Genomic DNA, 14198 nt, shown 5'->3' with positions numbered 1-14198 from the left:
ATTCAGATTTTAGGATTTTCACGGTAATTGAAGCCACAGATGGTAAATAAAGTCAACTTATAAGATGCCGTTAAACTAAGTACAGTTACAAAAACAAGTGTGAAACTGATGTGATCACTATTGTCACAAAACTATTATTCATTATTTGCCTGTATTATCAGTGTACTATTTCTGCCCAGAGGTCATTTCTACACAGTCATTAATCTTACTCCTGCCTGTCTTTACTTGGTGCTTCTGCACAAATATGAGCCAAAACTGCAGGTACAACTGGAGACACCTCCAAAATGCACCAAACATGTGTTTCTTTGCACTCTTTCCTTGACCCCGTACCTTCAGAGTGGTGTCTGTTGTGATTGGCTTTTGCCTTAACATGCTGAGCCTCGAGCTGATCAATCAGAACCTGGTTCTCCTGCAAAACCAGGAAGGCCTGTTGCTGTAGTTGATGACTGCAGTGAAACACAGAGGAAGATAGATACAGTATGTATTGTCTGAAATATCTGATGGGTACTACAAACACATTTTGAGAGCCAGTGGATATTTTTGTGCAAAAACACTTATACAAGGGAAAATGTTGAGCTGAGACCAGACTATAGTATCTCTATCACTGCATAAGTGCTACAGGTTGCATTTATGTAGATTTTTCAACTGGTAATAATACCTTACTATGTTCCTTCATAGCATAATGTATTTTGTATGTAACTGTATTATGTTTACTACCACTTAAGTAATGGTCTCACCACATGTATCCCACCAAATAAAATATTAAAGCAGGCAGTCAAGCAGAGGAGGGTAAAGGCAGTATTTCATTTTCACCACATCAGGGGAATAAGAAGTGACATCCCTGCAAGTGCTGACGGGGCAGAATCAATACACACATAGAGTATATTACTTCTTACCAGTCCTTCTGGCTGACCCCTCCAGTCTTAGCAATTTCATCATGAAGTCTCTCATTTTCTTTGATTACTTCCTCTACATGGACTCGCAACCTCTTCACTTCCTCCTGAGGCAAACAAAGACACACAAGGGTTTGGATTTTAATATATCAACTTAAGAAGTTTCTGTGAGTACAAAAAAACAAATATATTCTACTATAACCCCCGAGCCAGTGTTGTATTTGAGTCACCAAATCCGAGTCCGAGTCGAGTCCTCACTCCTCTGTGTATGAGGCCGAGTCAAGTCCAAGTCACCAGAGAAAAATCCGAGTCGAGTCCTCATTATTTGAGTCCAAGTCCAAGTTGAGTCCTCATTATTTGTGTCCAAGTCTGAGTCAAGTCCTCATTATTTGAGTCTGAGTCCAAATCAAGTCCTCTCCAGTAATATTATATATTACAAGGAGGGTAGCCGTTTGAATCCAAACTATTGACTGTTAGACTGGCTGTGTGGGACCTTTTGGATGTGTGGGAAACACGGTTTTTCATTAGCATTAGTGTTGGAGCTATTTTCATCATTTTATGTCATAAATATTAATTATTCTAATATATTCATAACCATTTTACTCCGTCATTTATTTGTTGTTGTTTATATTAAGGGCAATGCCATGTGCATTATTAATCATTCATTCATTCCAAATGTAGATAGATACTTTAATAATCCCTTGCAGGAAATAACACTGTTACAGCAGCTACACTCACAGTCAAGACACAACATCAAATACAGAATATAAAACAATTCAGACACATAAAAACAAAACATATGATATTTTTTTAAGGCTGCACTCAATGGGCATCCTGCGTGACTCCAGATGTAACCTGTGACGTCAGGGGGCTCAGAGCACATTTATTCATATGTTTTGGAATGGCGTCACCTCTCCGTTATACTACATTCTCTTTGCCAATACCTGTTCCGGCCACAGTGTTAGTCTTTAATTATCTATCCTTGCTCCCTGTTGTTGGGCAGCAGAAAATACTTTTTTTTGCAGGCCTCACTGCTGCCAAGAAGTTTGTTGCGATGAGGTGGAAACACCATGATAGACTGACGGTCAAGAGCTGGATCCTGACTTAGAATCTGTGTCATGGTCTGATGCAGCTCATGGTCTCAGTTTGTTCTGGGGTGGGGTTTAATATATTTTGATTTTTTGATTTATTTATTTATTTATTTATTTTATTTTATTTTGTGTGAACATACAGTTTATGTATAAATCTCCTAACTGTAATTTGTGTTCTAGCCATTGTACTTACTTGCTACTGCTAAAGTAAACACAATGTACACTATTTGTTATTTTTGTAAAATTTAATAGGAATTCACTACAAAATAGCATTTAAAACAGACTTGAAGCTATTATTTTCTTCAAAACAAGATACGTTTATCAATGCATATAAGTAAACAAGTGTGCAAGGATTTTGATTTCGAAATATATAGAAATCCAAAACCCCCATGATAAACTGCAAGCATGTACAGTAAAAAAACACGAACGTATGCATACATATTAGCATATGTTCCTGAGTTAGACGAGTGTATGTTTTTTTCCCCCTACTCCTTATCATTAAACAGTCTGCTAAGAGAAAGGGCCTTCAGTACCGTTCAGTCCTGCACTTCACAGGAATCAGCCTGCAGCAGAAAGTGCTCTTGAATCACCTTTATACTCTGGATTCCTTAGGATGGACTAGGGTTTCAAAAGTATCCTTGTCTCCTTAACCTGCTGGATACTTTCCATTTCAGCCGCAATGATGGAAATATCAAAGACAACAGCTTATGTTGCTAATAACTTACCAAATGCTACTTCACCATGAATGATGAGACAACTGAGGAGATAATAAGAGGAAACATCTTTACATGCTCAGAATCCCTTACTACACTTTACCTCAGTGATTTGTAGAAGTGCATCTTTCTCATTCATCCTGTCTTCATACGCCAGGAGCAGAGGAGATAAATGCTTCATGTCGAGCTACAAACGAGGACAAAGACAGACTATCCCAATTAGCTTTGGCAGAGACTGAAGGGACCTCAATTAAATTATAAATTACATCTCAGATATTTTTCTGAGTTTCCACATCTCATGATTTCATTCCCATATATTCTACTACAAAAAAGATTTGAAATTCATGAATAGGCAGTCATACTCCATCACAATGGTAATAGATAGAATTACAGGAATTACAAAGACTAAACCTGCCCTAAAGGAAATCTGAGGAACCCTGGATTCAACTTCTACAACCAATGAGCTTCAGCTTTAAAGCCAAGTATCAACTGGGGAACAATCTGGGATTAAGATTCTTTAATTTCAGGCATAAACCAGTCTCTTCCTTTTTAATTAGTTTTTTAAGCTGCTTATAAACAGACCTGTCATCTATCAGAATACAGTTTGACATGTTCATTTCTTTTTATGAGGAAGATATGTGAGGGAGCAGCCATAATAACTGACTAATCAATGTTCAAACTTAATAAAAGGCTACTTCAGCTTTCAACCCGCCATATTAAATGGTTAGCTGTCTATTAAACTTGCCTGCCATGTTCTGCAGATTAAACAATCATAAAACAGAACCACTGTTTCATGACAAAGTGGTGTAATGTACAGCAGTGTATGAATACTGACCAGCCAGGGAGGAGGGGACCCTGTTTTTGGTAAGCCACTGATTCTGGAGCTCTGATTGACACAAAAAGAGACACCATATTAGTATAGCTATAGTTAATATGCTTCAAATGTTTCCATTCACTTAATAAACATATTCAGCCTGCACAGTACTGAGCATGAGGGCTACATCAGCGCTCAACTTCCATAAAGCTTCTCTAATGGGTTTAATATCAAAGAATGGTGCAGTTATACAACAACTGAACACATGGGAAATTAAATGTAGGTGTGAATGTTAATGTGAACTGTGGAGGCAGGCAAAGTTGTCTGTAAGCTTGGGTGATCAAACCAATTTCTGTATTTTTGCTCTTATCACAACATTTTCTTACTCATTAATATTTTCTTTTATCTCTCTCACACAAGCCGCGCTAAGTCTGTTGGTAATGAGGACTAGCAGTAACATGAGAAGCATCTCTTGGTGTAAAAGACACAGCATGAGGTAGCTATGATTAAAAACCACAGGCCAGCTTTCTTCTGCTGTGTAAGAACCACAACCCAGAGTGGACAGACCGTCACAGGCAGGAACAAGAAATCATTATTGCAACAAAACAGAAAGAAGGATGGATACAAAAATGAAACTTTATTCCACTCAGTGGGGTTCTGGATCAAAGGCAGATTTCTATCTGAAAGCGAGAAATGTGTTTTCATGCTTGAGCTGTAAAGAGGCTGTGAATTGGTAATAGGTTCTCTTTAAAACCTGATTACATTACACCAAGGTGAGGGGAGCTATGAAGTACAAAAAACAAAGTGTTCACTCTTAGTAAAAACACTAAATGTTGTGTGGTGATCGTTCTTTGATGTTTACATCTTTGAAAGCTTGTGAGATCAAGACCAACTGACTGTTCTGAAAGGTTTCTAGAGCAGTTTCCTCACATACAGACTACAGATCTACAGCTCAGCTTTTTAAGGAGGTTTACTGTCCATATGACACTCTACTACTACTACTACTACTACTACTACTACTATAAATACAAACAAATTTAGTATTACTATTCCTTGTACTATTATTAATACTATCATTACTACTAATATTACTATAACTACTACTACTATTACTATTACTATTACATTACTATAAATACTACTACTATGTTTTTCCTTGTTTCTTTCCTTAGTTTCTTCCTGTGTGTATTCTGTGTTATAAGTTATCCTTTGTCTCCCTTGTGTGTTTAGTAATCCGTGTCGCTTGTTGTACTTTCTTGTGTTTCTTAGTCTTGTCTCATGTTCTCTGTTTTATTTTGTAGATCTGAATCCCTGTGTTTCCAGTTTAGTTTTACTTCCTGCCCTTGTGTGTTTCCCTCCTTTTTTGATTACCCTCATTAGTTTCACCTGTGTCCTGTGTTGCACACCTGTGTCAATTACTCTGTGTATGTAGCTCCTCTGTTTCCCCTGTCCTGTGTGATCATTGTACGTCTTTCTTGTCTTCTGTGTTTAAGTCTTCCTTGTGTTTCTGGTGAGGAGCTAAATACACAGAGTATTTGACACAGGTGTGGAACACAGGACACAGGTTAAATTAATTGGGGTAATCAAAAAAGGGAGGGAAACATACAAAGGCAGGAAGTAAAACTAAACTGGAAACAGGAATTCATAACTACAAAATAAAACAGGAACAAAATAAAACAGGGAACAGAAGACAAGACATAAGAGACATTGATCACTAAACACACAAGGGAGACAAAGGATCATTTATAACACAGAATACACACAGGGAGGAACCAAAACAAGAAACAAGGAAAAAACTAAACATCACCTCATAACTCTTATTACTATCATTACTACTGCTACTATTGCTACTACTATTCCTATTACTACTACTACTGTTACTATAACTACTACTACTACTACTTTTACTACTACAGTTACTATTACTACTATTAGTATTACTACTACTACTATCATTACTAGTACTACTATTATTACTACTACTCCTTTTACTATCATTACTACTACTACTATTGCTACTACTTCTACTACTGAGCAAGGCATGAAGCCATAACTTTCACATGGGGCTTTTAACCAGATAACAGCAGATTTCCTTTTATTTTCTAGGACCCCAACGAAAACAAGATGACACATCTCAAGGGGTTATTCCTAATAAAGATTTTAAAATAATAACAATTTGAGAGGTTTTTGTGGGAGTTTGTGTGCTTCCAAAAAACAGAGAGAGAGAGAGAGAGAGAGAGAGAGAGAGAGAGAGAGAGAGAGAGAGAGAGAGAGAGAAAACAATTAGAGGTACCACTCTAAAAGCAGAAGTTTTATCTTGAAGCTAGTCATACCTCCTGTTTGGTCAAAGGTCTGAATTGGGTTTGGTAGCGGCTTAGCTCCACACTTAGACGGTGTACTGTCAGTTTGAGAGCGTCATTTTCATCCACAAGCTCCTGGGCATGTTGTCTCAGATTCTGTAGTTCTGCTTGGCTTCCTGTCAGCACAGAGCAAATATACATATATTTGAGACATAACATTATGCTGTTATTTAGAATATAATAAGAGTGAAACAGAGCTCTTTTAATTTATGAATATCTGAAAAAAATTAAGATCTCACAAACAATAAAATCAAGGGTTTAATGATCAGGCAAAACACAGTACAAAAGCCATACTTATTACAGCTTCTGGAAGAGGGAGGACTGGTTGAGTTCAACTATAGGCTAACCTCTGTCTGACTGTGATTTCTTTGAACTGTTCATCTGATTACTTCATTTTGGTGCGTGTATGTCGAAGACCCAAGGGATTGCAGAGGTGAGTGCAGAGTAGCTCCTGTGAGGATTTTTCAGTCAACAGTCTGAAACTAATGTTGATGCATTCTCCAAGCAGGAAAAAAACACAAGACCATCAGCACTACAAACAACTATTTCTTTAAAGGTTTTTTAATGCCAGAATATAATGTTTCAGGGTAGGTGTCAGACGAAGGAATGAACCATAACAAAATCAACAAATCATAAAAAGTCCTCAGGGGAGCTGGAGAGAAAAAAATGTGGATTTTGACCTCTTCAGTACAACTGTTGTAAATGCTGAGGCTGCATTTATTCACTGGCAGAGCACGTCCTCTACAATGCTCCAACCTTCCATACACATCAGCCAATCAGGTATTGTTTTTTCTCTGCACTCATTCATCTGAGCAGCTGTACACCTGACACAAAAATAGCGCAGTGCCAAGCCAGGAGTAGTTTGACCACATGGCACATTTTACAAAACTCACTGAGTTAACGCCTGCAGGAGAAAAATGAGCAGACACAGGATGCAGGAGTAACAGAGGCCGAGGCAGCAGATTGATTTGCAGGGGAATCAACAAATGGAAGGCTTTTATTGCTCGACCTTGAATTTGTTTCACTGTTGTGTGTTAAACCACCTCATTCGTGAAACGGCTGCACCCCAAGCTGTAAGGTCCTAGATAGTCTAAAATAAATAAGACTGTAATTAATGGCAGGATGGCCTCATGAGGTTTTTCTCCAACATAAATTTGACTTTCCTTACAGTCTGCTGGATGACCCTTGACCTCAACTCAATTGAGGGAAACAGAGGTCAAACCTTTGAGTGGAAGGAAGAGTAGATGATCAAATCTTAACTAGTAGAGAATAGAGGTAGTTCTCCAGTGCTGCAGCCTCCTACACATGGGGAGGCCAGACCACAAAGCCAGCCTGCTCTCATTCACTCTGCCAATTTCACTCCTCCTGTGAGTTTCTTCCTTTCATGTTTGGTTTTCATAACTCCCTCACCCTCTGCTCTCACACAGCAACTTTCTTGTCCTTGGACCACACTAAGTACTTTAGATAACACCTCACTCTGGACACTCATCCATATAGTGTTTTATTGAACTCTCTGTCCATGGACACTAATAGAGAGTAGGAGAGAATACAATAGCTGATATTCCAACTGGTGGATGAACCGCTTTACCCCTATACACAGCAAACCCCTTTTTGACTCCCTGCTGCATCCACTCTTTATCTCTCTTCTTTTCTTCACCACTTTGTATTTTTCTCCTTCTTCAAAGTTACAGATGATCTTCCTCCCTCTTCTGTCTTTCCCCCTGCATGCCCCCACAGATTTCTCTACTCTACCTGCAGAGGATCTCAGGTGTGAGGAGGCCCGATTGTGACTGATCTCCTGTTCCAGCCGTTGCAGTCTCTCCTCCAGATGCTTTTGATCATCAACCATTATTCTGTTCTGAAGCGCCAGCATTTCCTCCCTCTGAACCTCCCTCTGTGCTGTCACTGTTCTCCTGGGCTTGGGGGACTGCTGGGCAGGGTGTTTGGGGGTTTTGGCTTTGCTGAGTTGGCTGGGATTGTCGGTGGTTGGAATGGGCAGTGTGACTGAAATAAAAGAGAGGGGTATCATTTTCGTCGTAGGATATGTACACATTTAAATATAAAGAAGATGGATATACAATGTATTCAATGAGTGAAAATTCTACTGTCAACACTGAAGACTAAGGAGAATAAGACTTAGAACACAGTGAGTAATGGCTGGATGTCAAGCGTACATTTGGAAACTAAAGCAAAAATCTCTCAAGCAAGTCTTACAGGACGAGGGAGAGACTAGTAAAGTTGACCATTATACACAGAAAGGAGCATATACAGTTGCAAGAAGAAGTATATGTGAATCCTTTGGAATTACCTGGATTTCTGCATAAATGGTCATAAAATGTGTTCTGATCTTCATCTAAGTCACAACAATAGTAAAACACAGTCTGCTTAAACTAATACCACAAAGAAAATTATATGTTCTTGTGTTTTTATTGACCATATCATGTAAACACTCACAGTGCAGGGTGGGAAAAGTATGTGAACCCCTAGGCTAAGGACTTCTCTAAGAGCTAATTTGAGTCTGAAGTCTGCCTGCCTGGTGTCCAATCAATAAGAAGAGATTGGAAGTGTTGGTTAAAGCTGACCTGCACTATAAAAAACACATACCTGTTTGAGTTTGCTATTCTCAAGTAGTATTACCTGATGTGATGTGAACCATGCCTCGCACAAAAGAGCTCTCAGAAGACCTACAATTAAGAATTGTTGACTTGCATAAAGCTGGAAAGGGTTACTAAAGTATTTGTAAAAGCCTGGATGTTCATCATCCATGGTTAGACAAATGATCTATAAATGGAGACAGTTCAGCACTTTTACTACGTTCCCTAGGAGTGGCCGTCCTGTTAAGATGACTGCAAGAGCACAGTGCAGAATGCTCAATGGAGGTGAAGAAGAATCCTAGAGTATTAGCTAAAGACTTACACAAATCTCTGGCACATGCTAACATCTCTGTTGATGAATCTACAATATGTTAAACACACAATAATGGTTTTGATGGGAGGACACCACAGATGAAGCCACTGCTGTCCAAAAACATTACTGCTGCATGTTTGAAGTTTTCAAAAGAGCACATGGATGTTCCACAGCACTACTGGCAAAAAATTCTGTGGACAGATGAAACCAAAGTTGAGTTGTTTGGAAGGAACACACAATTTGTGTGAAAAGAAATGCACAGCGCACCAACATCAAAATCCCAGCCCAACTGTGAAGGATGGTGGAGAGGGCATCATGGTTTGGGGCTGCTTTGCTGCCTCAGGGCCTGGACAGATCGCTATCATCGACGGAAAAATGAATTCCCAAGTTTATCAAGACATTTTGCAGGAGAACTTAAGGCCATCGACCGATCAAGTGATGCTTAACGGAGGATGGGGGATGCAACAGGACAACAACCCAAAGCAGTGAAGTAAACCAACATCAGAATGGCTTCAACAGATGAAAATACACCTTCTGGAGTGGCTCTGTCAGAGTCTTGACCTCAACCTGGCTGAGGTGCTGTGGTATGACCTCAAAACAGTGATTCACACCAGACATCCCAAGAATATTCCTGAACTGTAACAGTTTTGTAAAAAGTAATGGTCCAAAACTCCCCCTGACCGTTGTGCAGGTCTGATCTGCATCTACAAGAAACGTTTGGTTGAGTTTTTTGCTGCCAAAGAAGGGTCTACCAGTTATTAAACCCAAGGGTTCACATACTTTGTCCACCCTGCACTGTGAATGTTTACATGGTGTGGTCTATAAAAACATAAAAACATTTTTTTTTTTGTGGTATTAGTTTAAGCAGACTGTGTTTGTCTATTGTTGGGACTTAGATGTAGATCAGAACACATTCTATGACCATTGAAAGTTACTAACCATAGACCTTTCTGGAGTCCCTGAGCCCCATTGTCTCGTAGGTTCCTGAGTCGCTGCCGTAGACGGCCTGCTGCTGTGGACTGCATGGAACAACAGCTACTACTACAACTACAACTACTACTATCCGTCTCACCATTGTCATTATTATCGCTCTCTCTCTCTCTTATTCTTCTCTATCCCTCTTTCAAACCCAAACTCAGTTGAAGCAGACGGCTGTCTAACATGAGTCTGGTTTTGCCCAAGGTTTCTGCCAGGGAAACTAGATAAATACAGCAAGGTGCAATGCTCATCATGGCGGATTAAGATGAGATAAGATCGAGTCCTGTCAGTAGGATGGGACTGGATCCTATCCTGTCTTGATGTTGGGTCTTTGTTCATAATTTAACATAAAGTATGGTCCAGAACTGCTATGTTTGTAAAAGCGTCTTGAGATAACGTTTGTTGTGATTTGGTGCTATACAAAATAAAGATTGATTGATAAAGATTGATTGATAGATATCAGGTATCCAGAAGGAAACAGAAAAGTACAAATAAAAGGCTACACACGTCTTCTGTAGGACTTACCTGGCACATCATCTCTCTGACTTTCAGATCTCCTCCTGACAGACGCTCTCTCCAGAGAATCACTGCTGGCTCCAGGTGACTGGACACTTGTTTCTTTAATAGTATCAGAAAAAGAAAGCCATCACTTAACGAATACGATCATAGAAGTAGGACTGAGTCCTGTGTGCATTTTTAAAGATTCCATACGGGCAGCGTATTGCTTGTTCAGTGTGACTTTTCTGTTAAATGGGACACATTAAAGATTTTGATTTAGCACCATCTAAAGCCTGCAGTCAGCTCTGGTAATAACAACCAGAATGAGGCTCTTTTTAAGCCGTTATGATGTAAGGCTTCATTAAAGCTGTCATAAAATATAATGTGTTGAATAAGAGCAGGAGCTTCTTCTCTCTCTAGAGGCTGAGGATTTGTATGACTTGTAGATGAGCGACTCATCGTTCATTCCTTTTCCTTGTGTGGGGGAATATTCTAAAGTAAGGAGGACTAATCTGTTATATGGATGTTTTTTCTTTTAATGCTCACTCAATAAAAAGCATTAAACTAAACTAAAGTAGGTTTTTCTTCTCCTTATAGTGATATGTTTACATCATCAAACAGGTAGTAGAAGGTGTACATCTTATTTGTTTGGCTGCATGTCTTGAGGTGATCTCTATAGAACGTTTGTAGCGTCATGATGTTTCATTGTGACCTGTTGTTTTGGTTCAAGAATTACATCAAGTGCTCACCGTTAGTTGTCAAAACAAGCAGGATTAAGCAAGTAGACAATCTGAGTAGAGCCTTACAGCTAAGGAAAGTCATATTTATTCACACACTACAATATTTTGACCTTTAACTTGTGAAATAACCATCTTAATAAGATGAAAGTCATTCTAAAAAGGTGAATAGAGTTACATTTCTGAAGATTTTATAGCACTTACTGAGCACTTGAAATTCAAAGCAGAGACACATATTCTTGCATATCAGTACTCAAATTAACAATTAAACAAATTATGCTAACAAATGTACACATAAGTGTTATCAGAATATAATTCAGAGTAAAATAAAATAATTTTTCTAAGTAATTTTTGATATCTTCCAGGACACCTCATCTATAGTTTGTACATGTTGGTGCCAAAATGTGGTTTTATTTTGCTTAACTTCTTAAATGACAAACAATATGACTCAGTTTGAGCTATATTTGTGTGTAATTTCAATATGGAACCAGGTGAGCCTTGGCCTTGTGTGCATAAAGCTAAGGCTTCAGGTGATGGAGCCTGTGATTGATTTGTTCATTGTGTCGTAGTAGCCTCTTGATTTGAGTTTATTGAGTTTATCTTAAATTGTTTGGTTGCTTCATTGTAGATGTTCCTTATTGTATTTATAAAAATATATATATAAATATATATCCTTACTTACTTTTGTGCATTGCCTTTACAATGATTGGCAGTACCTGCACCCAAATGGACTTGAAGCACTTTGTTACTCGTACTAATTTTGTTTTCTCTTGTCTCAATCTTTGCTTGTGTTGTTCTTGTTCTCGTATGTATGTCTCTTTGGATAAAAGCGTCTGCTAAATGACATTGTAACATTGTAACATCATTGAAACCCTGACATGAGCTAAGTGTAAATCAACAGATCACCATACCAGTACTATAAGAACACACTGGTTATTGCTTCAATCAGCTCAGAGGCTTTTTAGGTAAAGGTTAGTCACGACAGTACTGAAGGACAACCATGTTTCTTAAATCTGACTTTATAGAGATCAAATACTTTTAAAAAAATGAGTTTTATGTGAAGCTTATAGTTGCTCAAAGAACTCTGCACAGCATTTAGTCCTGCTTACAGTGTGCTTTGGTGCTTTGTAAGAATAACAGTGTCCACCCTTCTCCCACGAGTGTGAAGTCCTGATGAAGTACCTGAAGAAGGTGCACGTCCTTCAGACACCAGAGCCGGCTGGGTTCTACTGATCTGGAAGACAGACAGAACCGACAGGCTGTCAGACACATAAAGAGCAGCTCTTTTCAAGGGATTTCTAAAGCTTGGCGGCCTGGATCTCTCTTTGTGCAAGGCTTTTTCAAAGACCACTGCCTTTTTGCCCACTGTCAATATGGTCCTGATAAGTTCTTGTCAGATAGTTTATTGTTGTGAATCTTCAGAGAACAAGTAAATCAATGAGAGGGAGCCACAGTATTGAGCTCAGTATGGGGAAAGAAACAGATGAAACAGAGAAGCATGAAAGAATAAATAATATTAACAACTTTTTAAGTTACTATGGCCTCGTAATTTTTCATGCCAAACATGTACACCAAGCTTTTTATGATTTATTATGCAATGAATAAAGTAAATCCAAATAAATATATAATTACTGCACTGCTGTTATTTAGCTTATTTTCATTTATATAATTATAAGATTAACAAATAAAAATAGTAGCTATTAGTTTTTAGCCAGGTACCCCCAAAACTCTGAGCACAAATTTGTCAATAACGATACAGCAAATTTGTGAACCTATCTCATAACAGAGAAGGCAGCATATAAAGATGAGAGTGTATGTGATTTTCTCTTGCAGTAGCTCTCACAGTGTGTGCTCACCATAGATACAGGTACAGGGAGGAGGAACATTGTGCTATCTGTGTTCTGCTTTGTGACTGTGAAAGCCAGGAAAGATGATTGTCAGGTGTCAGGTGTCAGTGGGATAACTATTCACAGCAGTATAAGTACAAGAACATGAAATAATTACAAGTGTGTTGCGAAGAGAGAAGACTTGTAGTGTAATGTCATGTGTCTCAGTCAGTGGTCATGATTTTTTTAGTCAGTTTTTTACACAACTTTGAGGTTTTAAACATGAGCGAATACCCACCACCAAAATATAACGTGATATGTTGAAAGGGAAATGTCTAAGGAAATAAATGTAAAACATGCAACAAAAGAAAAATGCTTTTCTACAGTGAAGCACAGGCGTGAGAAGTATTTCAGAGACATTAAAAGGATGCCTCTATACTGTAGGGAGTCCTTTAATAAGAGCACTGGGCTCTGAATCAAAACCACTGATCAATACACAATACCTCTATTCTATGTACAACTGTGCCTCCTGGTGGATCAGACTGGTGTGACTGCTTTAGCAACTTAAACTCATCCAGACGTGAAAATAGATTTGGAGAGTATGTTTATCATTTCTTTGTACACATAATCAAAACAGCCCTGTCTGTCAGGTTATTATACACAAATGCCAATAATCTGTATCATATCAATACTATCAAGTAATTCCAGTTAGAGGTAAACTATTGTGCTTAAGCTTCTTTCTTTTTTTTTTAAGGGAAAATAAATGTCACATTTTCTTCAATTACATTTTTATCATTGGGATTTAACAAGTGACACTCAAGCCATAAACAAGCTTGAAAGAAATATTGATTTGGTGCTGTGTCTCACCTTCGGTTTTAGTGACACGGCATAGACAGGTTCTGTGACTGAGCTTTTATCTTGTCCATCCAGAGTTTGATAGACATGTTCTTCTCTTTCCTCCTCAGTCTCCACCCCCTCTTCCTTGTCCACCCCCTCCTCCTCCTCCTCCTCCTCCTCCTCTGAATGTTCAGGTGATGACAGGCGGGGCCGGCCAGCCAGATCCTCTGACCATCTGTCTCTGGGGATATTGAAAAAGAAACAATCAGAGGAGGAAGTTTTCAATACTGTAAAAATTAGATAATACAATCTACTCAACTGTCTGCAGTTGTGATTTTTCCCAGCAGACAGTTTTCATTTTATCATTAAATGATGGGTCTATTATATCTTTCAGGCTTTCAGATCTTCAGCTCTTTTGTGTTTTACAAGAAAACCACATAAACAACAACAGATTTGGATGTTTTACATATCATGATTGTAAAAATGCTGCTATATGCTCCTCATGATGCGTACGATAATACTAGAGTCATTTGCCAGAGGGACT

The 14198-nt window shown here is 38.6% G+C and overlaps 1 protein-coding gene across 4 annotated transcripts in view; it reads right to left on the bottom strand.

Annotated features, from left to right (window-relative positions):
- Nucleotides 1-14198, bottom strand: part of cep89 (centrosomal protein 89) — a 77543-nt gene that overhangs the window by 61388 nt on the left and 1957 nt on the right. For all 4 annotated transcript variants that reach the window (XM_034679743.1, XM_034679742.1, XM_034679740.1 and 1 more), the window contains exons 4-12: nt 13685-13895; nt 12174-12225; nt 10282-10374; nt 7624-7875; nt 5845-5987; nt 3533-3583; nt 2801-2884; nt 897-1000; nt 331-446 (exon numbers count right to left, since the gene is read on the bottom strand). In XM_034679743.1, the coding sequence (XP_034535634.1) occupies nt 331-446; nt 897-1000; nt 2801-2884; nt 3533-3583; nt 5845-5987; nt 7624-7875; nt 10282-10374; nt 12174-12225; nt 13685-13895 (1106 nt within the window). The remainder of the gene's footprint in view (nt 1-330; nt 447-896; nt 1001-2800; nt 2885-3532; nt 3584-5844; nt 5988-7623; nt 7876-10281; nt 10375-12173; nt 12226-13684; nt 13896-14198) is intronic.

This window comes from Notolabrus celidotus, chromosome 3 (genome assembly GCF_009762535.1).
Source record: "Notolabrus celidotus isolate fNotCel1 chromosome 3, fNotCel1.pri, whole genome shotgun sequence".
NCBI classification, from domain to species: Eukaryota; Metazoa; Chordata; class Actinopteri; order Labriformes; family Labridae; genus Notolabrus; species Notolabrus celidotus.
This window is presented reverse-complemented; position numbering and strand designations above follow the sequence as displayed.